This window comes from Dipodomys merriami, unplaced genomic scaffold (genome assembly GCF_024711535.1).
Source record: "Dipodomys merriami isolate MVZ:Mamm:240054 unplaced genomic scaffold, mDipMer1.0.p SCAF_551, whole genome shotgun sequence".
NCBI classification, from domain to species: domain Eukaryota; kingdom Metazoa; phylum Chordata; class Mammalia; order Rodentia; family Heteromyidae; genus Dipodomys; species Dipodomys merriami.
In genome coordinates, this window is record NW_027206126.1 from 168505 (window position 1) to 195672 (window position 27168).

A 27168-nucleotide genomic window follows, 5' to 3' on the forward strand; every position below is an offset into this window, starting at 1 on the left:
TAGGATTCAATAATTTATTTTAAAGAAACTTTCCCAACAAGTATACCATCAACATACATAGTAATATTATATATATATTTATAATTGGAGTAAGAGCGCTTTAAAAATTACCCTGAAAAATAAGTGAAATACTAGAACAACTTAATATTTTGTGCCCTAAAGAAATCTGGTTTCGGAATGTTGATTAAATAAATGATCTAGATAGTAAGGTAGAACTAAACATTTCCCCCCATTTTTCCACATAAAAATAAGAAAAAAAAAGACCTCACACTGAATTTATAAATTCTCTCTGTATGTAAACCAGTCTGGCTGATTAGTTCATAAAATTAAATTTCTTGTTTTGTTTTTTCTTCTTCTTTCTCCTGTGTAGCCCAGCCTGATCTTGATGGCTTGGAATTTGAGGTCCCCTTCCTCTCAAGTAGTTGGGAGTTACAGGCGTGTACCACCATGCCCAACAGGAAAAAGAATACACAAAATTTATTATATGTCCAAGGTATAGGAGTATTAGATCCCTAGAAAGATAAATTCTTTAAGCTATTTTCTATTCCTAAGTAACAAATACAAGTCACTGATCAACAATCAATAAAGAGTTCTAATTCCTTCCAATCAGCTTTAAAATGTATTGTTTTGAGAACCAAGTCCACGAGGCTAAGTAAATGATTCCTTTAAGGAACAAGTGCTTTCTTAACAGACTCTGGGACTCGGCTTGCATAGTAGTCATAATTCCTTAGTGTGGCCAGGACACCTGCAGAGTTCATATGCTTCACCTCCTTATTGTACTGAAGGGCATTCCCATGGACATCGGTTAACTTTCCTACAGGAAAACATCAACAAAATGTTAGGGGATAGTTGGAGCATATTTCAAGTATTTTTGAGGGGTGGAGTGAGGTGCTATGTATTGAACCCAGAGCAGGGCACATACTAACCACAGGCTCTACCACTTAGCTACCTCCTTGACATATCCCTTCTAGTTATTTTTAAATGACTATTGCCTCTCTAAAAGAATCCCATAAGTTCTGGAAAAAATAATAAGGGACCATAAAGTTCAGATTTTTTTTTAATTTTTAATTTTGCCAGTCATGGGGCTTGAACTCTGGGCCTGGGCACTGTCCCTGAGCTCTTCAGCTCAAGATGAGTGCTCTACCACTTGAGCTACAGCACCACTTCCAAAGTCAGCTTTTAATTCCCATGAATTTAAGACTCTTAAGGACAATTTAACAAAAAGGACAAAGATTATTTTCTCTGATTAAAATTGACTTCATTAAGCATCTTCAATTTGTATTTCTTTTTTTTTGGAGGTGAGGACTGAACTCAAGCCTGATGCATGCCAAGCACAAGGTCTCCAACTAAGCTAACTATATTTCTACTCTCCTAATTATATTTCTTAGTTTTCAATTAGTTTCTTTTCTTCTGAGGTGATTTTTTTTCAAATTCTGATACTCCATCACCACCATTCCCATTTTCAAAATGTTTTTGTCAGCTTACTGTACAATATTAACAGGTCCTGGGTCTTGAACTCAGAGCCTGGGTGCCTGTTCCTGAGCCTCTCTGCATCCAAGGCTAGCACTCTACCACTTGAGCCACAGTGCCACTTCTGGCTTTTTCTGTTTATGTGGTACTGAGGAATCAAACCCAGGGCTTCATGAATGGTAGGCAAGCACCCTACCACTAAGCCACATTCCCAGCCCAATATTAACAGTTTTATAAAGGTTTAGATGAAAGATATTTAAGAATTGCTCACTAATTTTATATGTGTATTTGACTCTGAAAAAAAAATCATCTTACTGGGTATATATCTGTAATATATTTTCCTTCAGTGTGTGTGTCTGTTTGTGTTGGTCGTGGGGCTTGAACTTAGGGCCTGAGAGCTATCTGTGAGCTTTTATGCTTAAGGCTAGTGCTCTAACTCTTTGAGTCAGAGCTCTATTTCTGGCTTTTTGGTGATTAATTGGAGATAGGAATCTTACTGACTTTCCTGCTCTGGCTGGCTTTGAACTGTGATCCTATGATCTCAGCCTCCTGAACAACTAGAATTAAAAGTGTGAGCCACAGGCACTAGGTTTCCACCAGATTTTTAAAAATTTCTAACTATGATCTTCAGCACTGGTATGAAGATTCACCAAGACCAGCTTATAAGAGCCTAAGTGGGTGATGCCAGTAATAGTGAACATTTTACTTTTCAAGAAAAAATTTCTCTGGTTGGGAATGTGGCTTATTGGTAGAGTGCTTGACTAGCATGCATGAGGCCCTGAGTTTGATTCCTCAGTATCACATACACAGAAAAGGTGGAAGTGGCCACATACACAGAAAAGGTGGAAGTGGCGCTGTGGTTCAAGTGGTGGAGTCTTGAGCAAAAGAATCTTAGGGCAAAGGTAGCTCAGTAGTAGAGTGCTTGCCTTGCATGCATGAGGCCCTGGGTTCAATTCCTCAGCACCACATAAGCAGAAAAAGCCAGAAGTGTCACTGTGGCTCAAGTGATAGAGCACTAGCCTTGAGCTGAAGATCTGAGGGACAGTGACCAGGCCCAGAGTTCAGGCCTCATGACCACCACCACCAACAACAACAACAAACAATCTTAGGGATGGTGCTCAGGCCCTGAGTTCAAGCCCCAGGACTGGCAAAAAAAAATCTCTCAAAAAATTATAACTATGAGCCAGGTACTGGTGATCTTAGCTACTTGGAGGTTGAGATCTGAGGATCATGATTCAAAGCCAATCTGCGCAGGGAAGTCTATAAGACTTTTTTTTTTTTCTTTTTCTTTTGTTTTGTTTTTGTCTATCATGGGGCTTGAACTCTGGGCCTGGCTGCTGTCCCTCAGCTCTTCAGCTCAAGGCAAACACTCTACCACTTGAGCCATAGCACCACTTCTGGTTTTCTGGTGGGGCTAGCTTTGAACCCTGATGCTCAGATATCAGACTCCTGAGTAGCTAGGATTACAAGGATGAGCCATCAGGCATTGGGCTATCAGACTCTTATCCCTACTAGCCTACCAAAAAAGCCATCAGTGGAGCTGTAGGGGGCTAGCTCTGAGCAAAAGTTCAGAGACAGTGTCCAGACTCTGAGGTCAAGCCCTGGTACCAAACCACAACAAACCAGAACCCACAACAAACAAACAAAACCCAAAACCCAATTATTAAGAATTAAACTGACTACAAGCAGATCAAAGCCAGCCCCCCCCACCAAGAGATTATGAACTAAAGAAAAACAAATTTGCTGAAAATCTACTTATCTATGAAATGAATGGTTGCACTGAATAATCTCTACATTTCCTCTATCTAGCTTTATGTCCTAGAAGAATATTACCAAAATATGTCTTAATAATAGTTTTACTTTTTTTTTTTGTAGGTCATGGGGCTTGAACTCTGGGCCTAGGCCTGGGCATCCCTGAGCCCTTTAGCTCAAGGTGAATGTTCTACTACTTGAGCCACAGTGCCACTTCCAGTTTTCAGGTGGTAATTTGGAGATGAGTCTCACAGACTTTCCTGCTGGGCTGGCTTTGAACTGCAATCCTCAGATTTCAGCCTCCTAAGCAGCTAGGATTACAGGTGTGAGCCACCAGCGCCTGGCTTAATAATAGTTTTATACTGTAAAAACTATTTTTATAATATAAAAGCTATTCCCAAATAAAATGGACTAACCTCCCACAGCATGTAAGATAACTTCTGGGGCACAAGTATCCCATTTTTTACATCCAGGACTTGCAAATACATAGGCAGAGGCTTTGCCTTCAATCAGTTGGATAATCTGAAAGGATAAAAATATTAATTAATCCTCAACATGAAATGGATGAGATACAAATTAAAAAATAACTGCTAATACCTAAAGAGCACGTTTCATCAGTTCCTCTGTCATATTTCAATTAAAACGTCAACACTATGGAGAAATAATAGATGTTTAATAAAATATGGAGACCTAAAGGAGAAAAAAATGGGCCAAATATATAAGAAAGATATCTGAAATATCCTCTTATCATATACCAAATTAGATAAAGGTTTATTTTATTTTTTGTTATTTTATTTCTTACTGTCATATTAAGATTTTTAAACTTCAACACTGACCATTATTAAGTAAAGGACTGGGAAGTAGTAGGCAATATAGTAATACACCAGTAATTCTCACATGTGTGCATGGCTGACTGGTCTAACAAGTCCTTCCACAGTTCTTCAGAGTCAAATCTCCTGCTATGACCTTTTAAATAGTCATCCCAACCTTTTTTTAACACTCACACAATTGTGGCCCCTGATATAGCTTGCATGACTATCTAAACAGAAACTTGCTATCAAATTTCACTACTCAATTGACTTTTTTTGTATTACGGTAAAATAATTATTTCTAAAAATCTCAGATTTCAAATACTAAGAGAATAGACTAAGAGGAGGAAGAAAATTTCAGTAAACATAAAATAACCAATTATGTCTTTCAGTACTATTTATGAAAACCATAAGACATTTTAATCCTGCTGTAAACTTTTGAGTAAAACCTTTTTTTCCCTACCTAACCAATGTTCCAAGTCTAATATGTTTAGAACTATACCAGGTGCATCTTTTTTAATGGGTGAGGAGATGAAGCTTTCATCAAATTCTTTTTTTTTTTTTTTTGGTCTGTTGTAGGACTTGAACTCTGGGCTTGGGCGCTGTCCCTCACCTCTTCAGCTCAAGGCTAGGGCTCTACCACTTGACCCACAGAGCCACTTCTGGTTTCACGGTGGTTTATTGGAGGTCAGAGTCTCAAGGACTTTTTGCCTGGGCTGGATTTGAATCGAGATCCTCAGATCTCAGCCTCCTAAGTAGCTAGGATTACATTACAGGCTTGAGCCACTGGTGCCCGGCTCATGAATTTTTTTTTTTTTTTGGGTCAGTCGTGGGGCCTGAAGTCTGGGCCTAGGCGCTGTCCCTCAGCTCTCAGCTCAAGGCAATTGCTCTACCACTTGAGCCACAGTGTCACTTCTGGGTTTTTCTGCTTATGTGGTATTAAGGAATTGAACCTAGGGCTTCACGTGTGCAAGGCAAGCACTCTACCACTGAGCCACCTTCCCAGCCCTAATCAAATTCTTAAAGGGGCCCTTACTGTAAAAAAAAAAAAAAGTTACAAACTGCCAAGGAAAGCTTTTTCAAAAGAGAAAGGTCCAAATGGGAGGAAAAGGAAGTAATGTTTTGTAGACTGATGCCCCTTGGAAATAAAAGGTGATCAGTGTTCCTGATTACAAAAGGCAGGGGCAAAGAGCAACCCTATTCAAGCAACTCTATCTGTCACTATTGGTTTCAGTGAATATATTTCCATCTTAAAATGTTTGTATTATGATGGGCTCTGGTGGCTCATGCTTGTAATCCTAGCTACTCAGAAGGCTGAGATTTGAGGATTGGGGTTCAAAGTCAGCCCTGTGTAGGAAGCCCATGAGACTCTTTATCTCTGACTACCAAAAAAGTCAGAAGGGCCGGTGGCTTATGCCTGTAATCCTAGCTACTCAAGAGGCTGAGATCTGAGGATCATGATTCAAAGCCAGCCAGGCAGGAAAGTCCCTGAGGCTCTTATCTCCAATAAACCAACTGAAAGCTGGAAGAGGCCCTGTGGCTCAAGCAGTAGCTTAAGAGCTGAGGGACAGTGCCCTAGCCTAGAGTTCAAGCCCCAGGACTGACAACAACAAAAAAAAGTCAGAAGTGGAGTTTTGACTCAGGTGGTAGAGTGCTAGCCTTGAGCAGTAAAAGCTCAGAGGTAGTGCCTAGGCACATACAATCCTCCCATTTCAGCTTCCCTTGTGCTGTGCCACTATATCCATTGTTATAATTTTTTAAATTATTTGTTTATGCTAGTACATAGACCTGGGTCCTGCTTTATGCTCAAGGATAGTGCTCTACCACTTGAGCCACACAGCTCTACTTCTGGCTTTTTGGTGGTTACTTTGGTAAAAGTCTCATGTACTTTCCTGCCAGGGCTGGTTTTGAACTGCTATCCTCAGATCACAGCCTCCTCAGTAGCTAGGATTACAGGCATGAGCCTCTGATGACCAGCTATATTCATTTTTCATCATTATCAGTAAATGCCTTTAAAAAAAACCTACACATAGCTGAATATTGCTTGTGAAGCATACATGTGGACACTATGAACTGCACTCAGCTCAATAAACATCAGCCTTCCCAGTGCTAGGTACTGCATGGCATATGCATCTATCAGCAATGCATGGTATTTAGTGGCACTGAGCAGAAGTATGAGTTGAAGAATAGTAGGAGATGAGGCTTGGGGATCTACAGGGGCCAGGCTATAGAAAGCTTCACATTCTTTTTTTTTTTTTTTTTTTTTGGTCGGGTCGTGGGCCTAAACTCTGGGCCTGGGCGCTGTCCCTCAGCTCTTCAGCTCAAGGCTAGCGCTCTACCACTTGAGCCACAGCACCACTTCCGGCTTTTTTTTTTCTGCTTATGTGGTGCTGAGGAATTGAACCCAGGGCCTCATGCATGCAAGGCAAGCACTTGACCACTGAGCCACCTTCCCAGCCCGATCACATTCTTTGTACCAGCCGTGGATCCTAAATTGTTGAGATGGGAGTCATCTAAGAATTTGGAAGAGATATAGTTTTTATCTTTTTTATTTGCTCTAGTCATTATGAAGACTGGAGTGAAATAGAAAACTGTGAACTACAGAAGGTGGGTGACAGGTTTCAGTTATGGTACTAAATGGACAAGAGGAGGTATTAGAAAAGAAGATATATAGGTAGGGTGACATGTGACGAGGAAAAATAGAGACTGGGTGAAAGGAACGAAGGAATCTGAGGTGTGAGGAAGGAAAAATCAGGAGTGAGGAAAGAGGGAATATGGGATTATTTTCATGTGTCTAGTTGGAATAATTAGGCAAAGGTGGTCGAATCAACCACACAGCAAACAGGGAGAGGAAAACATCTGGGGATGGGTGGAAATTAGGCATGCTGAGATACCTGAGGGATGTTATCATAATGACATCCAGGGTACAATCAGATGAGAAAAGGTCAGGGTTTATGGGGGTAGATGAAATTTTGACCCATTGCACATTTGCTCCCAGGAGACTAGAAGCCTGGATAAAAGAATGGAGGAAATAGCCAGAAAGGATGCAGACAAGTCTATGCTTGGACTCTATTGAAGGGCTAAGAAATATCCAGAAGGTCCTTGAGAACTAAAGTCATTGGCAAGAAGCATGGGCTGTTACCTCAGATAAGAAAGATGTCAACTTTAACTGCCCTCCCTCCTCCCACACACTTTGTAGGTCTCTCTTTCAAATCCAGGGTTTTGTAAGCACATGCTCTATAACTAAGCCACATCCTTTTGTCCCTTAAACCTTAACTTTTCTTCATATTATTTTACTTTTTTTTTTTTTTTGTCATTTGTGGGGCCTGAACTCTGGGCCTGAGCACTGTCCCTCAGCTTTCAGCTCAAGGCTAGTGCTCTACCACTTGAGCTACAGTGCCACTTCCAGCTTTTTCTGCTTATGTGGTGCTAAGGAATTGAACCAGGGCCTCATGCATGCAAGGCAAGTGCTCTACCACTGAACCACCTTCCCAGCCCCATTATTTTATATTTTTAAGCAGGTGCTCCCAGCCCAGCTCTATTCTACCTTTTAAAAGAAGTTTGAAACTCAGAGTCTATGACACATCTTTTTCTTTTTCTTTTTTTTTTTTTTGCGGGGGGGGGAGCTCCGGTCGTGGGGCCTGAACTCTGGGCCTGGGTGCTGTCCCTCAGCTCTTCAGCTCAAGGCTAGCACTCTACCACTAGAGCCACAGCGCCACTTTAGGCTTTTTCTTTTTGCTCATGTGGTGCTGAGGAATCAAACCCAGGGCCTCATGCATGCAAGGCAAGCTCTCTACCACTGAGCCACTTTCCCAGCCCCGACACATCTTTTTCATACCTTATTTCCTGCTCCTCCCACTCGCAGTACATCATCAGGATTCATAGCACTAATACAGTCTGTGACCAGCTTGTTGCTGTGGGATCGGGTAGTGGTGATAATGTGCTTCCCAGCAGGGGCTTCTTTCAGTTGAAACCCAAAGGCGCCTAAACCTAAAACTCCCCAGATTGTCCTTCCCAGCACAGCATCTGGTCCTGCCTATGTAGACAAGGTGGGAGGCAGGAAGAGGAGGGGACAAAGCTTGTAATTATCTGAAGAAAGATATCAGCCATAAATGGAGTATTTAGTTACAGTTAGACCATTTCAAATATAAGGTATTTATAAAAATAAAAGCATGATAATATGATAAAAAAAAGTATAATAACACTGATAAAGAACTTGTCCTGAAAAAATAGGCTGATTATTCTCATTGTTGTTTTGGTTAGTAGTGTCAAAGGTATTGAAAGGAATTCTTGAGTCATCAGCAAAGGAAACATATATTGATTTATGATTTCTTTCTAAATGATTAAACAATGTGTTTGTAATACTGAAGATTGCCATTATTGCCAGTATTGTCTATGAAATGAAACACTATGTACTGATCGTAACTTTCAGTATCTAAGAAACAATAGGGACCATGTTATTAAACATAGTCAAAATGTATTTTGCTGCCACAGAGACAGAACAAGTAAATAAGATGATGTTGAACAGTAGCCATAAATAATGAGGTCAGGCCGGGTGCCGTTGGCTCATGCCTATAATCCTAGCTACTCAGGAGGTAGACCTGAGGATCCTCGTTCAACGCCAGCCCAGGCAGGGAAGTCTTTGAGACTCTGATCTCCAGTTAAACACCAGAAAACTGGAAGTGGCACTGTGGCTCAAGTGGTAGAGTGCTCAGCTTGAGCTGAAGAACTGTGAGACAGTGCCCAGGCCCAGAGTTCAAGCCCCACGACTGATCTCCCTCCGAAAAAAAAACTAAAAATGAGGTCATGCTTAAGAGTTTACTAACATTTGTACCAGTAAATGATGATAATGCAATCATAGAATCTGTGATTTCCTTTGCAGAGCTCAAAGAATTTTCAACCATACTGTTGTAAGTGGATACATAGAAAAATAAAACCTGTATGTCAGAGAAAATAAATCTAGTACATAAAATAATTATTCCAAAGTCATCAAAACATGGTATTAATATAGTACATATACCGTAGACAGGCATATATTCTGCTTAATACCATACAGATACTAGACACCAAACTAAATGCTTTACAGGTATTATCTCATCCAATCCTCAAAGCAACCCAAGGAAGTACATATTATTATCCAAATTTTAAAGAAGAGGAAAATAAGATTTGGTATCATTTAGGTAAACTGACCAAGGACTCTAGGAAATTTATAACCAAATCTAACTGCATCTATGTTGAAAAGTGTCTCTCCTTTGTTCTTTAATTTTTGTTTCTTTTCTTTCTCCCCTTCCCCCACTTTTTTTTTTTTGTCAGTCCTAGGGCTTGAACTCAGGGCCTGGGCACTGTTCCTGAGTGTGTGTGTGTGTGTGTGTGTGTGTGTGTGTGTGTGTGTGTGTGTGTGTGTGTGTGTGTGTGTGTGTGTCCGGTCGTGGGGCCTGGGCACTGTTCCTGAATGTGTGTGTGTGTGTGTGTGTGTGTGTGTGTGTGTGTGTGTGTGTGTGTGTGTGTGTGTGTGTGTCCGGTCGTGGGGCCTGGGCACTGTTCCTGAGTGTGTGTGTGTGTGTGTGTGTGTGTGTGTGTGTGTGTGTGTGTGTGTGTGTGTGTGTGTGTGTGTGTGTGTGTGTGTGTGTGTGTGTGTGTGTGTGTGTGTGTGTGTGTGTGTGTGTGTGTGTGTGTGTGTGTGTGTGTCCGGTCGTGGGGCCTGCACTCTGGGCCTGGGTGCTGTCCCAGAGCTTCTGTTCCTTAAGGCTAGCACTCTACTACTTGAGCCACAGTAACACTTCTGGATTTTTGTGTTTATGTGTTACTGAGGAATCGAACCCAGGGCTTCATGCATGCTAGGCAAGCACTCTAGCACTAAGCCACACTCCCAGCCCTGGACCTGACTTTTTTTTTTTTTTAATTTTTTTATTGTAAAGATACTATACAGAGGGTTACAGTTACATGAGTGAGGTAATGAGTACACTTCCTCTTGAACATTGTTACCCCCTCCATTGTGGACCTGACTTTTTTTTGTTGTTGTTGTTGTACATTATTATATTTGGATTATATTTGCTGGATAATACTTGTATTTTTACATGCTTAAATGTATTTATTTTTTTTTAATTTTTTTATTGTAAAGATACTATACAGAGGGTTACAGTTACATGAGTGAGGTAATGAGTACACTTCCTCTTGAACATTGTTACCCCCTCCATTGTTTTCCCCCTACCCATCCCCTCCCTCCCTCCCTTCCCCGAGGTTCTTTTTTTTTTTTTTTTTTTTGATTGTGATTAAGTGATTACTTAATTTCCGGAAATTCACAGTATTGTGGAATAATGATGCTCATTTAAAGTCACAAGTTCATTCTAACTTTCCTGGAGCAAATTGTCTATCACAGTCTGTAATATATAACGGTGCTCACATTGTGGACCTGACTTTTAACCCCAGATTTGGTATTTACCCATTGGTGCTATTAGCAACTTCATTGCCTCAGTTTCCTCTTCTTTAAAATGGGATATGTCTTCCTTACAGGGTGTGCTCAGTATTAAGAGATAATTTATATGAATCCCTTGAGTCTAGAGCTCATAGTAAGCTCTTATGCTCTTGGTAAGTTTTAGCTTTAAGATGATCATGACTGACTAAATTGAAATCTTTAGCCTTGAATATCACACAGCTGAGCCAGCTTTCTATGTCAATGTGCTGAAACAAATTTTATGGCATAAGCAAAGAGAAAAAAAAGAGAGGATAGAGTATAGAAGGGAATGTTGCCAAGGGAGAGGTAATGAGCTGAACAAAAGAAAATGAGCTGGTGCACAGGATGGACAATGCTGCTCGGGTACCACAAGTGCCTACCTCTTTTCTACCTAGTGGTTTAGGCAAGTCCTAGCTGTATTTCTCACCTTTGCTTCATTCCTGTGTTCCCTTAACTTCTGCGTTTCATTGTTCTGTGAAAGATGAATATAATTTTTTCTAATCTCAGAAAGAAGGGATGAAAATTATTAATAAATCCTAAGCATTTAGATCTTTATTTCTGATAAAAGATGACATGCATTAGTCTCTTTAAAGAATTAAATGCTCCCTTTTAAACCATTAATTACTTTAAAATGAATATGGAAATCATACTTATGTCTACATATAATACTGTACCCACATTGTCATATTATAAAAATTAATGGCCACTTAAGCAATTCAGAAAGACTTTCCCAAGAATGTACAACTATTTTGGTAAGTCTGAAGAAATATGTGGTTATAAATAAGTAGCAGGAAAAAGCAAATTTATATTAGAAGTAAATTTATATTAGAAGTAAACATGAATCCTCGTTTCAAATTAGAAATTGAAGAAGTAATCATCTTTGCTTACTTTGTTTTTCCAAAGGTCTATCAAAGTCATATTAATGCAAATACCTCAAGTATTTTATTTCAAAAATTTTGTTTAAAATTTAATATGATTTAATAGTGTATTCTTGGTTTGAAAGTAACACTAATCTTCTGCATCTAAGGAAGACAGAATATAATGGGCAGTCAAAGAGATTAGAAGAGACGAAGTAAGAAAAAAAGAGTGCAAGGGCAAATTTAATTCATTATCACATGGATTCTAATTAGCTACTACACAGGATTACCTAGATAGCAACATGGTTAGCATCTTGTCTTGGCTGACATGGTTCATTCCTTCAATTGCTTCAAGAACTACCTAGAAACCAGGTGTCTTGATGACTCAGCTAATCAAGAACCGTATCAGCGATTCCCAAAGTTTTGCACTTCAGTAGTAAATAATAAAATGCAGTGTAAACAGAGTCTCTCTATATAAATATACAAATATTAATATCTATAGATAACAATACAGTCCTGGTACCAAATACCCTCAGAGGTTCTAGTTCAGTAAGTCTAGAGTATAACCTGGGGACCTGCATTTTAAAAAGTTTCCATATGACTGCTCATGAAACATGCTAGAAAAGAGTGGACTAGATGGCACTTGGAATCATACCACAGTATGCTTATTTAGTTAACATTTTTGTGTTACAGATAGTAGTACCTGGTAGTTGTAATAAGGCTGGTTAATGATTCCTGCTATGGCTTTTCCTTCATAAGCGATTCCAATAAGAACTGTTACATTATCAAGAAGACCTATGAAAAAGAGGTATCAGTTATACTTCTTTTGTGTTATGACTCATCACAGTACAAGTAATTTTTGCAGTAAAAAGTCAGGAATTGGAACCAGACACTGGTGGTTCACACCTGTAATCCTAGAGACTCAGGAGGCTGAGATCTGAGGATTGTGGTTTGAAGTGAGCTCAGGCAGAAAAGTCCCAATGAGACTCTTATCTCCAATTGACCACTCAAAAAAACTGGAAATGGAGTACTAGCTTTGAGCAAAAGAGCTCAGGGACTCTCAGGCAGTGGGTTCAAACCCCACAACCAACAAAATAAAACAAACAAACAATAAAGATACCTGATTTTCATCTAATATAAAATATATCATATGTGCACAATTAAACATCATCTCCTAGTGTAATATAAACACAAGAGACACTCACCTTCAGTATATTCCTTAGTACCGTCCAGAGGATCAACCCAAACTACAAGCTATAAAATAAAAATGAAAAAAGAGGAAATACACAAATCAGGTACACAATATCCCCAAATAGATATAAAGTTTAAAGCCATTTTTTATTAATAAAAAATAGTATAAGGTAGGCTAGGCACCAGTGGCTCAAGCCTGTAAACCTAGCTACTCAGGAGGCTGAGATCTGAGGATCGAAGTTCAAAGCCAGCCAGGACAGGAAAGTCCATGAGACTCTTATCTCCAATTAGCCACCAGAAAACTGGAAGTGGCACTGTGGGTCAAGTGGTAGAGCACTAGCCTTGAGCTGAAGAGCTGAAGGACAGTACCCAAGCCCAGAGTTCAAACCTCACAACCGGGGAGGAAAAATAAAAATTAAAAAATATATATATATATATGATGGATGCCTTAAAGTAACACAATCAGTTTTGTAACAGTAAAATACTTAAAAATTCTATAGTCATAAATTAATTAGCTCCATTTAAATTAGACAAAAAAAGTAATGGTAGAGGCAGGAAGATTACAAGGTCTAGGCTAGCCTAGATGTGAGACTGTATCTCAAAAAATAAGAAATGTTGCAATATGAGATATTTAACTGACAACATTTTGTTGTCACTTGAGTACTAAGCACAATGCTGTGAACATACTGAGCTCTAGATGGTCCTACAGGGGAATTTTCAAAGAGGCACCAAGAATGCTTTGAACAAGGTATGGTTGTCAGATTAAAATAAACAAAAAAGTCTGGTTACCTTAAAGATACAATTTACATAAGCAAAAAAAATGAATAGTTCATACAATTAGCAATACATAAAGAAAATAAATAGCATCTGCCTAGGACTTTGAATGAATCAGAGTAGGCTCCCATGAAGCACTGAAATTATACTTCACATGCATTTTTGGTGAGAGCCTTTTGTTGATGGAATTTACAAACTGTCTCACTTTCTATATCTTCCACAACACAGAACAAAGTCCCAGATGAACAGAGTATAATGTAAAACTGTACAACGGAGCTTACATCTTCTTCTTTAATCCGACTGTACTGTGATGGGCACGGTTGCCTCAGTATTTCTTCCCATTGACCGTCCTCAATCAGCTCCTGATCCACTTCCTCAGAAGGTAGGTCCTGTGGGAGAGACAACACTGACGGTTACTGTTTAGTGTTCCTGTGTTAATGCAGCATCACAACTTTTACTAGTCCTTTCAACTTACATTCATGTCAATAGAGCTTTGAAAGTAAACCTAATTAAAATCCTAAAGCAAAAACCGTATGTGACCTACCAAAGCTGACTTAATGGTCACAACTTGAACAGGGTTAATTTATTTAAAGAAGAAAGAAAGGAGGGATGGGGGGGTTGGAGTGAAAAAGAAAGGAAGGGAGGGGGGAGAGAGAGAGGGAGAGAGATATTTTTAGTACAAAAAAATTATTACTGGGCATTCAACTAAAAACCTTGAGGTTGTTAGAAAAGTGCTCTACCACTTGAGCTATTATCCCCGTCCCTGAACAGAGTTTAAAAAGAGATTTTTTTTAAAAAAAATTTTAACTTCATAAGCTTATTTTACAGAAACTTACTCTAACCCTGGGGACATGGCTCAGTGGTAGAGTACTTATATATTCACGAGGCCCTGAGTTCAATCCCCAGCCCTGAAAAACAAAAAACCAAAACAAAGTAAAACAAAATTTATTTTTAGAGCTAGCATGGTAATGAATGTTTTTAATCGCAGCACTGGGAGGCTGAAGCAGGAGAATCTTGAGTTCAAGACTATTCTGGGCTATCTAAGAAGGACTTGTTTCAAAACAAAAAGCATCAGAAAACTAACAAAATCCAACTTATTCTACTCTTTTACAATTAAGTCTATTTTTATGCAATTAAGTCTAATTTTATTTTATTTATTTTTTGTCATTTGTAGGGCTTGAACTCTGGCCTGGGCACTGCCCCTCAGCTCTTCAGCTCAAGGCTCGTGTTCTACTTCTTGAGCCACAGCACCACTTCCAGCTTTTTCTGCTTATGTGGTGCTGAGGAATCAAAGCCAGGACCTCATGCATACGAGACAAGCACTCTACTACTGAGCCAACTTCCCAGCCCAGAGTAAGTCTGATTTTAAAACAAACTTAAACAAACAACAGAAGTCATTACATCCCATCCAGTTCTAGAATTCTTCCTATTTTTTCTATTTTATTTTTTGGTACTGGGAACTGAACCTACAGCCTCACATACGTGAGTCAAGCGCTCTTAAGCCTAAATGATACTTCTTACAACTAAATTTGCTCATCTTTTCTTCTGTGTGCTGAGGATCAAATCTATGGTAGGTAAATGCTCTACCACTAAGTTTTACATGCAGCCCCTCTGTCCATGTCATAGTTTGTATGCTGAGTATAATAATTCCAAAAGTAAACATATCTCCTCTGGTTAAGGAATTGAGATTTCTGGACTAAAAATGGACCAAAATATCTTAAAATGAGATATTTCCTTCAATAACCATAATCACTACTTACTGTTACATTAGATATAATACTTAAATTTTAACACTGGTGATAAATCAATGACAGGTCAGTTATAAATCCATAGAACAAAGATTTAAAAAAATACATCAGCCAGGAAAGTGGCTCAGTGGTAGAGTGCTTGCCTCGCATGCATGAGGCCCTGGGTTAGTTTCCTCAGCACCAAATAAGCAGAAAAAGCCGGATCCTCAGATCTCAGCCTCCAGAGTAGCTAACATTACAGGTGTGAGCCATAGGCACTCAGCTTATTACTTGTCTTTCTAACTTGGATCCTATATTTCTATTCTATTAGCTCTTGGGCCAAAAAGCTGGACAACGTAAAATCAATTTAAGGAAAGTAAGTGATGCCAAAGGAAAAAATAAAATCTGGAAAGGAATTATCCAAAATATTAGCGATGATAGTGTGATGAGTGATTTCTATTTAATGCTTGTTATTTTTTTCTCATTTTCTTGAGATGAAGATCTGAGGGACAGTGACCAACAAAAAAATAATAAAAAAACACCAAAATACTACATCCCTGACAACTCTTACCTCTTCTCCTATGATGGTTAGTTTAGGGAATTTCCGTGCCAGTGAAGAGCATATACTCATTTGTACCAATCGGTCAGCTTTGGTCTGCAGGTCTGTTGCAGAGGTCTGTAACGAAGAATATAAATCCTGATTTCTAAATGCACAAATGTCTATCTCTTTTACATTACACTTAGTTTTTAGATTCACAGAACATAATGAAAGTAAAACAGGAATAGGATAATAAACTGAATTATGATAAAATTTAATACATAAACCACCTATGGCACTCTACTCAATCTACATCCAGGTAGTCAGAAAGACAATGGACAGTTTTGCAAATGATACCATAACTTTCCTGGAAGACCAGCAACTATATCAGGTGAGCCAGACTCTCTGCTTGCAAATCACCCTTATGCTGCACTGACTTTTGCAGGCTATCTCAACGAAAGCGTTATTTTGCTAAATGCTAACTTCACAAAAGGGCTTACTCTCTAAATATCTACGCCTCTTTACAAGTTGTTGACCTTAAAGATGAATTACCAGTCACCTTTGAAGACTACCTCTGTGTGTTTGAGTGTGTGTGTGTAGATACATTGGTAGCTATTCATTTAATTACATGAGGAACACTATCCCAACTCCTTTCTTCTCTAAGACACAGATGTCCTTTTCCTTATATCAACTTAGTACTAGAGTTCATTATTTTGGAAACCTTGTGCAGCAATCTGATTTTTCTGTTTCCTTTAAAATAAGGTTATTAACAGAATAGATACTGGAAGTGCCTAGCCAATACAGAGGACAAGTATAATATTACTTGTCTTCCTTCCTTCCTTTTCTTTTTTTTAATTGGCTGTGGGGATTCTGGTTTTCTGGTGGTTTGTTGGAGATAAGCATCTCAAGGACTTTCCTGCCCAGGCTGGCTTTGGACCATGATCCTCAGATCTCAGCTTCCAGAGTAGCTAGCATTACAGATATAAGCTATAGGCACCTGGCTTATTACTTGTCTTTCTAACTTGGACTCTGTATTTCTATTCTCATTAGCTCTTTGGGCCACAAAGCTGGACAACATAAAATCAATTTAAGGAAAGTAAGTGATACCAAAGGAAAAAATAAAATATGGAAAGGAATTATCCAAAATATTAACAATGGTAAGTGTGATGAGTGATTTCTGATTTCTGTTTAATGCTTGTTATTTTTTTCTCATTTTCTGATTTTTCAGGAAAGGAAAAATTTTACAAAAAGAAAAGACAGCGTAGGGAGTGCAGCTGCGGCCCCGCACCAGGAAAAGGCAGCAAGATTAGCAGCATTCTGAAAGCAGCTGTAGTACCTTACATGTGTCAGTGGAAACTTGTCCCGTATTATGGAACATAAATATAGGACTTTATATAATTATTCCTGTATATTGTATTGAATTGACTCCACTTTTCTCAGATGCTGCAACTACTTTGAATACATACCCTATAATCTGATACATTAGCTATATAGTTACATTTTATTGACAAACTTGTTAAATGTGTTTTCTTTACTTTTTTCCCTCTTTCTTTCCTTCCCGTTCTCTTTTTCTCAAACTAATCTCACAAGAGCATGTCAGCTAAAACATGAATAATTTTGAAAACAGAGAGTCAGTAACCAAAAAATGTGGTAGGAAGTAAGAGTATCAGTTAACAAGAAACTGATACTAATCTTTTCAGTTACACCACTGCATGTTTTGAGAAATGCAAGAAACTCTAAAGACTTTATAGAAAGCTGTGCGCTTATGGCATAATTTGCCTATCATGTTTTATTGATATACAACTTGAAAAATACAAGTGCCAAGGATACTTTATGACTGGTCAAACACATATCTAAAACAAATTCGTCTTTTAACCTAGTTTATGGGATCTCTTTTGCTGACCCTATACTAGCATTTTAACTCTGTGTATTGTTTTAGAAGCTTTCATTATTAACCATTTAGACCCTTAAAACCAAATTGTCTTTAGCTTTTTCTAAGATATTCTTCTTGTTGTTTTCCCTCCCCCCCAGCATTATAAAAGGGAATCCTGTTTGTTTTTACATCTCTGTACTGATGTAGCCTTGAGTCTAGCCTTTGGTCAGAGGCATATCATATAAAGATCTTAGAAAAAGTGTGGAGTCATTTTCCTTCTCCTCCCTCTCCTCTCTTTTTCTTTCCCTGGCAGAGCCCATGCTTGCCAGTTAACCTACACTCCCAGTCCTGAAGTAATTTGCAAAGCAGATACAAAGCTCATTGAACTAAAGATCTTGCAATCTCCAACAGGGAGCCATCAGTTCTTCTAACTATTATTAATGTTTATCCAAACTATAAAATCCTTTATGCAAACTTCAAAGAACAGAATTCAGGCTGTTAGGAAATGAGATGAGAGTAGCAGCACCTTCTCCACAATACCCAGGTCTCCTTCAGCAATGACTCGTCTGACTATCATTCCCGCCTTCTGAGCAATGGCATACGATGAAGCCACCAACCGCATCAGCACAGTATGACTGGATGCCATGATCAGTTCTGAAAAGAAATCAAGAAAATATCACATTATTTTATTTTATTTTTTGGTTATGGGGCTTGAACTTTGGGTCTGAGTGCGGTCCCTCAGCTCTTCAGCTCAAGTCTAGTGCTCTACCACTTGAGCCACAGCGCCACTTCCAGTGGTTTATTGGAGATAAGAGTCTCATGGACTTTCTTGCCCAGGCTGGCTTTGAACTGCAATCCTCAGATCTCAGCCGCTTGAGTAGCTAGGATTACAGGCATTAGCCACTGGCGCCCAGCTCACATACTTTAAAAGCCTAATTAATAGTACCATTTATGTGAACCCAGTTCAACAGATAATTAATTGAATACTTACTTGGGACTATCACAATTAACTGAGTAAAATAATTAATTATTTATTAAGAGCTTATTTATTCTACTCAGTAAACAGAATAAATATGCAGTAAAGGAGACTTGGAAAAACTCCATTTCAATATTAACTCTCTCAACAAATCCTATAACATTTTTCTTCTCACAGATGGGAAATTTCAAAGTACAAGTAAAACCACACCAGGCCACCTAGCACAGGAAAGTTTTGTGTGTATGGTATGTAATGTGCTGTGAAAGATGCTTCAGGGCTTAAAGTATAATACTTTGAGAAATTAATATTGTGGTGAGTTCTAGGTAAGGTAACATAAAACTAAATATAATCCAGTGGTAGGGGTACATACCTGTAATTCCAGCACTTATGGGACAGAGATGGGCATACTGAGTTTAAGGTCAGTGGGGGTTACATAGGGAAACCTTATTACAAACAACAAAGAAACAATCCCACAACAAGAAATATACAAAACTGGTAAGTACTAGAGAACTATGAATAGCACCAAGAATTCAAATGCATATGCACAAGAGTTTAAAAAGAAGAGGAATGAACATTGTAGCTAAATGGTAGAATGCTTACCTAATATGCACAAAACCTGTGTTTGATCCCTAGCATTGCAAAGCAAAAAAACAAAATGAGGTCAACTGAGGTCTTAGCTGACATCACCTCCTAACCCAATATTTCCTCTCCTTTTTGCACATGATGCCAAAAAATTTCCTAATAAACCTCTTGCACTATATCTCTGTCTCAGCATGTTTATGGGGAACCAGTCTGAGGGAAACAAACAAAAGCAACAACAAAAAAATCCCCTCAGGTGGCTGGGTATGGGGACACTCTCCTATAATTCCAGCACTCCAGAGGCTACAGCAGAAAGATTTTGAGTTTCAGGCCAGCATCACCAATATAGCAAAATCCTGTCTCAAAACCCAAGTAAGGAAAAACGCTCTGGCTGAAGATACAGCTCACATACACAGTTTGTATAAAGCCCTGGGTTGAATATCCAGCATGGCAAAACAAAAACTCTTACCATGCCTAAATAAAATCAGGTCAACATTATTTCACCACAATAAGGTAACATATTATCTTCTCTGTATAAAGACTATATTATACATAAAAAATACTATATACTTCAATTCACAATCTCTATTACCAATTTCTGACTATATGACATGCCTTTTAACCTTTTTAGCATTTCTTTCTATTGCCCATGCTCTAAAAGAATTAAGAAAACAACTGAAACAGTAAATAAGCCAAATGTTTGAAGGTCTCCAAAAGATGGAACTGAAATTGGTGTACAGTAATATATAGTACCACAATGTGACCAGTAGCTGACTGGAATTAAGATAAAAATAAAATGGAGGAGCTGGGAAGGTGGCTCAGTGGTAAGAGTGCTTGCCTTGCATGCATGTGGCCCTGGGTTTGATTCCTCAGCACCACATAAGCAGACAAAGCCGAAGTGGCACTGTGGCTCAAGTGGTAAGGTGCTAACCTTGAGCTGAAAAGCTGAGGGACAGTGCCCAGGCCCAGAGTTCAGGTGCCATGACCAACAAAAATAAATGAATGAATGAATGAATGAATAAATAAATAAATAAATAAAATGGACTTCTTTATAATATTTAAATTGTTTATCTTATCTCATAATCAGGCTAGATCATTGTTTTCTCATTCTTTTTGGTACTGGGGATTGAATACAAGGCTTTGCTCATGGTATAAGCAAACATTTACCACTTGAGCCCTATTCCTCTCTCCTCCAGCTACATTAATTTTCTTGACATACTGGGTATTGGGTGTTACACATGTAACAAAGTACTTACGGTCATTGCTAATTAAGTAACACCACGAATAGAATACAGGAGTAATAGCTTGACATTTTTTTCACATGATTTTTTATTTTTATTTTTTTTTGGGGGTCCGATCATGGGGCCTGAACTCTGGGCCTGGGCGCTGTCCCTCAGCTCATCAGCTCAAGGCTAGCACTCTACCACTTGAGCTACAGTGCCACTTCTGGCTTTTTTCTTTTTGCTTATGTGGTGCTGAGGAATTGAACCCAGGGCCTCATGCATGCAAGACAAGCACTCTACCACTGAGCCACCTTCCCAGCCCGAACATGATTTTTTTATGGCTGGTGCTTTATCACTTGAGCAATGCCTACAACATAGCTTTTAGCTGGTTATTTTGGAGATTGAGTCTTGAGGACTTTTCTGCCTGAGCTGGATTTGAATTCTGATCCTTTATATCTCAGTCTCTTAAATAGCTAGGATTAAAGGGCATGAGCCAGCAACACTGGGCTTAATGGACACTTTGACTCCTTTATGTCCATGACCAGCCATGTATCTGGCAACTATTTAGTTCTACCCAGACACTCACTCAAACCACCTGCCCCATGCTAGGGATCAAAACCAGGACATTGTGAATGCTAGGTAAGCATTCTACCACTTAGCTACATCCCAGATCCAGAAAAAGTATTAAACATGAAGAACACTTTAAGGTGTTGGCATGCTCATTTGAGTTTCTGTGGTATATAAGACTTGTTTTGTGACAGGAAGATTATTTTCCTTCACCGTATGGTGTTAAAACTTTTGCACAGGTATCAGTTACCTTTGAGCTAATTAAGCAATCATTTGAGCCTTGTAAGGCTCAGGAATGAGTAAGCCACTTCCTGCTCCTAAGCCTGCTACATCCCTGGTGCCTTCTACTTCCAAAGAAAATCTTTCAGGTACTCTGCCTATGACTTTCCTCACAACCTGTATCCTACATTTCCAAACTAGAACATCCACTAATAAGGAACATGAACAAACGAGGTTAGATGTAAAGGAGAGAAACGATTTATAAAGAGATTCCACAAATCACGTGTAGTTGGCAAATACGGAAATATTTCTACCATTTCTTTCTGAAGTATGTACTTTTCTGGTCCACTCTGAATTAGTTATGAAATGTCACTGTCTCCTGGACCTAAGAGATTTGCTAATTTTTTTTTTTTTTGCTTAACAAATAGATTTAAGTTTGTTCTTAATATAAAGAAAATGTAGTTAATGATATTATCCAAACACAAAATCTGCCAGACATTCTTATTAACCTTTCCAATATTGTCCCTCCCCAGGTCCCAAAGGAGAATGTCTTACCTTCAGATGTTCCAGCAGACTAAGAACAACACAAGCTACAGGCGTGTTAACTCCCTCTTACTTGGAGGCAGTTCAAGTAACACTCTAGGTACTTCCTTTTCTATCTTGTTTACAGCTTCTGGGTCCTAAAATACTACCATTCGTGAACCGCACCATTGGCAGCAGCTAAAGGAGTACAGCTAACAAAGAAGGTAAATGGGATGAACATGGTCTGTGCTGTTTAATTGCACACATGAAAGTAGAAAGATGAAACCTCTTGAAATTGTTTTAAGAAGCAGGGAAGGTGAAGATTAATCGGGAGATTGGGGAGTACTTGAACAGGATCCATAGCTTACATGTGAGGAAATGTAACAATGATCCCTCCTTGAATAACTAATGTATGGTACTAAAAAAACAAGCAGCCATGTACCAGAGCCTCATGCCTACAATCCTAGCTACTGAGGAGGCTGAGATCTGAGGATTGTGGTTCAAAGCCAGCCTGGGCAGCAAAGTCCATTGAGACTCTTATCTCTAATTAACCACTAGAAAACCAGAAGTAGTGCTGAAGAGCTCAGGGACTATGCCCAGGCCCAGAGTTCAAACTCCATGACTGACAAAGCAAACAAACAACAACAACAAAAAAAACCCTCAAAAAAACAAAAATCCTACAGCGCAGTGATCACCAGTAGTCTACTAGCGATTAACCACTATCTTTGTTTCAATCCTGGTTCTAGCATATATTAGCCCTGTAACCTTGAGAAAATGGCCTGAATTCTGTGCCTGAACTTGTAATGGCAGTTGACAATAGAGCCTCTTAAATGAACATATAAAACACCTGACTCTATAACCATGAAATGATACTAGCTGCCAATATTAAAATGATTGTAATTTTTTAAAAGATCAGTATTAGCATACATTAGTTGTAAAGCCTTTCAATGTCATTTCCATACACACACACACACAATGTACCCTTGATTAAACTTGATTAAACTTTACCTCTCTCCTTCCATTTCCACTCCTCCTTCCTTCCTTTCTTTCTTTCTTTCTTCCTTCCTTTCTTTCTCTCTTTCTTTTTTCTTTCTTTCTTTCCTTTTCTTTTTTTTTGTCAGTTGTGAGGTCTGAACTCTGGGCCTGGGTACTGTTGCTCAGATCTTCAGCTCAAGGCTAGCACTTGAGCCATAGTACCACTTCTGGCCTTTTCTGCTAATGAGGTGCTGAGGACTCGAACCCAGGGCCTCATGCATGCAAGGCAAGCACTCTACCACTGAGCCACCTTGTGAGCCCCTCCACTCCTCCTTTCTTAAAACAATTTTAACAGGTTTCATTGTTTCATTTTCATATATGAATACAAAGTTGCATAGTCAGATTCACCTCATTCACCCTCTCCCTTGGCCATGTTCCCCTCTCCCTTGGCCATGTTCCCCTCTCCCACTAGTACCTGTCCTCCAAAATAGCCTATTATATTTTCTTGTGATTCATTTTTCCTCAGTGTATATTAATTAAGAGAGATTTACCATGGAAATTCACACATGCATACATAGTAATTTGGTCAGACTAACCTCATCTATTGTTTCCCAGTCCTCCTTACCCCACTACTGTTTAACAGCTCTCCTTATGCTATCTTTCTACCTACACAGCATGTGTTTCAGTATTATTTATCCTTCATCATTCTCTCTCTCTCTCTTTCTGTTCCTCCTGGCAATCCCAGACAGTCCCACAGTTACTTACATGTTCACTTTATACACATATATGATGCATATGGGTTTGCATATGTATTTATGTGTGCACACATGTGTATATGTGTGTGTATATATATATATATATTTTTTAAAGGCTATATTTCATATGTGAGCAAAAAGGTGATACTTGGCTTTCCTGAACTTGGTTTATCTAGTTTAACATGTCTCTAACTATATCTGCTTCCCTATAAAAATGATTGGTATTTCTGAATATCCAGCAAGGACAAAGGAGAATGGTAAGGAAAAGAGTTACTATATCTTCTGGAAAGGTATTTACTATATATTCTGGAAATGTTTTTTTTTTTTTTTTTTTTTTTTTGTCGGTCGTGGGGCTTGAACTCTGGGCCTGGGCGCTGTCCCTCAGCTCTTCAGCTCAAGGCGAGCGCTCTACCACTTGAGCTACAGTGCCACTTCCGGTTTTTCTGGTGGTTTATTGGAGATAGGAGTCTCACGGTCTCTCCTGCCCGGGCTGGCTTTGAACCGCGATCCTCAGATCTCAGCCTCCTGAGTAGCTAGGATTACAGGCGTGAGCCACCAGCGCCCGGCTTCTGGAAAGGTATTTTGACCATAAGTATGTAACAGGATAACCAATATGACCCTGAATCATAGGCCAAGTTATTTCTCAATATTCTGGGCTCAAAGCTTGGGAGTAAATATGGGAAGAAAAAAGATTATACAACTCATAAGGCAATTAACCTAACCTTCATCCATTCAAAGAATTTTTACAACTGCCAGAGGACTAGTGCAGAATGAAATAAGAGGAATTAAATTACCAACTTGTCATAGCCTTGAAGAGGTAGCTATAGTGAGTCCTTCAACAGCTCAGTTGGTAGAGCAGAAGACTGTAGTGGAAGAGGTATCTATAATTCAATATGAAGATGGTAAGCATATGAGGATCAGGATATAAAAATGTCAGACATGTTCCCAATCAAAACACTAAAATCATTTGGAACATGACCAAATAATGCTGAAGTTCAAGGGCATCAGGAAAAATAAAAAAAATGTGAGCATGACAGAGCCAATTCTGAAAAATGCAAAATAATAGAGATATTTCCTGTGCTCTTTATCAAAATATGATGTAAAACTTTAGCTAGAGATTTTTGGTTAAAGAGACAAAGAACTAGAATCACATAAATATAAATACATTACCTCCCACTTCTGGCTTTTTGGATGGTTAATTGGAAATGATTCCTCCCAGGGCTGGCTTTAAATTTGATCCTCATATCACAGCCTCCTAAGACTACAGGCCTGTTGACTTTCCGTCAACAAAAGTCAATGGTGTGATGGTACATGCCTATAATCCCAATACTGGGGAGACAGAAACAGGAGGATCTCTAGTTTCAGGCTATGATGGGCTACAAACTTATCTCAAAACAAAAAAGAAGTGTGCGCACGCGCAAACACGCACACAAAACCAGGTCAACAGATGAATTTTAATTAAAAGAATAAAACTATAAAAGTATAAGGATGCTTTATAAAGTTGAAAGGGCTTTAAAACACAAAATTAAGAGTTCATTAAAGTGTACTGATAAGTTTACACAGAAGCTAAAACTACATACACAAAATGCCATAAGCAAAAAAAATGGAAAATTTATTTTTTAATCCATTATATACTAAACAAATGACTAATTTGTAAAAGTCTCCAATGTATCAATATGTAAAAGTAATACAATAGTAAAATGAACCAAGGAAATGTTCAACCTTACTGATTATTAAAGAAAGCAAACTAAACCAGAAAGGGCTGTTTAAGGCCAGCATAGGTAAGAAGAGGAGCCTGTTTATGAGCACTTTTCCACAGGTGCAAAGGGGAAACCTCTAAGAAGGGCTTGTAGAAACTTAATAAAAGAATTATACATATTTGTATATATATATATATATATATATATATATATCCATATATAGTAGTTAGGTTTCCAGGAAAACTCAAATCATGCTGACCAACAAATTGAGAAATGGTAACCTAAAGAATATTTGCTATTACTACTAATCCTAGTTTCTCAAGAGGCTGAGCTCTCATAATTGCTGCTTGAAGCCAGCCAGGGCAGGAAAATCTATAAGACTTAATCTCCAATAAAAACTACTCAGAAAAAGCTGGAAGTGGCACTGTTGCTCAAAGAGCGCTAGCCTTGACCACAGAGACTCAGGAACGGTGCCCAGGCCCTGAGTTCAAGCCTCAGGACCGACAAAAAAAAAAAAAAACAACCCAGATTATTTTTTCTTTTGAATTTAGTGCTAGGATTAAATTTTACTAAGTTTGGGTGAAATAAGTTCAAGTCTAGTTTTGTTTTGTTGCTTTTACAATAAAGCAAAAACACTCAGGAGCATAAAATAAACAACTAAAATGAGAGCAGTGAAAAGTCTAAGGCTGACAACTATCTCATATTGTCTTTCATACTCAGAATCTAGATTTAAAAGACATGAAAGCAAAAGTGGGACTATTTGGGAAAAGGAAAAGAATCTGGAAGGATGAGGGAGGGGACAAGAGAGTAATGGGGGGATTCATGTAGCCAAAATATTAATATCATAATGAAATCTATTTTGTATAATTAATAAACAAAAGGGGGTGGGGGGGCAGGCGCCCGTGGCTCACGCCTGTCATCTTAGCTACTCAGGAGGCTGAGATCTGAGGATCACGGTTCAAAGCCAGCCCGGGCAGGAAAGTCCTTGAGACTCTGATCTCTTAACAGACCACCACAAAACCGGAAGTGGCGCTGTGGCTCAAACGGTAGAGAGCTTGCCTTGAGCTTTAGAGCGCAGGGTCGGCGCCCAAGCCCAGAGTTCAAGCCCCACAGCCGGCACACACAAAAACCATAGGGGAAGATTCTAGATCTGAGATTGTACTATTTGGAGAGTCAATCTAACCTATTAAAAAACATAAATCCCTTGAATCTCATGCGTGAAGGGGGTTGATAGGGATCACGGCCCTGCCCTGACACGGCCGAGAGAAACTCACAGTGACTAAATCTGCGACGACGTCAGGAGACAGGCCCTCGGGGGTTAGGAAACCCGCGTTGTGAAGCCTCTGGTCCCTCGTGGCGCCCAGTACCGCGTTTTCCAGGAGTCAATAGGTCAGAAGCGGACGGAGGGCAAAGCCGCCTCAGCTACTGAGCATGCTCCAACTGCGGCGCAAGCGCACCACAGCTTCGTTGAGCTTTCCCTGCAAACTCCCAGCCGGCCCGAAAACTCCACTTCCCCGGGTTTTAGGCAAGCTTCCCGTAGGTGCACGCCTCTGAAGCCCCGGCTCTCCCTTTTCCGGGCTCGGTGCAGGCTTCTGGTGCCTGGATGCGGGCTTCGGTGTATGCTCCAAATGAACAGCAGTTTGGTTTTGGTTTTCAACGACTTGCTTCACTGTAGTCTTCAGAACTGTCAGCTTTGTTTTCATAAGATCAACATCCCTTGGCATTTTTGCCAGGTTGGTCATCAGTTTTAATTCCTTCCTACATGCTCTTCGGGAACTCCCACCCTGGTAATTAGAGACAAACCACACCGGTTGCAGTTGTGTCGTGGTTCAGGACGGTGACAAACTACATTAGGCCAAGAATTCCATCAAAGAGTACCTCCAATGTAAGAAATGAAGATACCAAATTTGAATCGAGGGAGAAGGAAGTTTACCATTTATCTATAAATGCCTGTTGAGTTCTTGAGACGAGTCCAGACAGAGATGCAATGCATATCCAATTTAGAAGACAGAATGAAAAGAATGTAAAATGTATTCTTGTTTTTTTTGTTGTTGTTGTTTTTTGTGGGGCATGAACTCAGAGCCTGGGCGCTGTCTGTGAACTCTAGGCTCAAGGCTAGCACCCTACTACTTGAGCCACAGTGCCACTTCCCGTTTTCTGGTGGGTAATTACTTTGCTGCTCTGGCTGGCTTTGAACTATTATATTC

General features: G+C 39.2%; 1 protein-coding gene across 3 annotated transcripts; it reads right to left on the minus strand.

Moving 5' to 3' along the window:
* Nucleotides 1–26374, minus strand: LOC138811961 (3'(2'),5'-bisphosphate nucleotidase 1). 3 transcript variants are annotated; one of them, XM_069999913.1, is made up of 10 exons: nucleotides 26236–26374; nucleotides 17972–18099; nucleotides 15606–15710; nucleotides 13589–13696; nucleotides 12548–12596; nucleotides 12046–12137; nucleotides 10913–10957; nucleotides 7870–8067; nucleotides 3639–3744; nucleotides 1–814 (listed from the first exon to the last, which is right to left on the minus strand). In XM_069999913.1, exons 2-10 carry the CDS (start codon nucleotides 18089–18091, stop codon nucleotides 666–668), a joined length of 972 nt encoding a protein of 323 aa, XP_069856014.1. In that variant the 5' UTR covers nucleotides 18092–18099; nucleotides 26236–26374; the 3' UTR covers nucleotides 1–665. The 3 variants fall into 3 exon arrangements, with proteins under 3 accessions (XP_069856014.1, XP_069856015.1, XP_069856016.1); XM_069999914.1 differs by lacking the exon at nucleotides 26236–26374 and adding an exon at nucleotides 21565–21634; XM_069999915.1 differs by lacking the exon at nucleotides 10913–10957 and having other exon boundaries at nucleotides 26236–26373.
* Nucleotides 26375–27168: the final 794 nt, after the last annotated feature.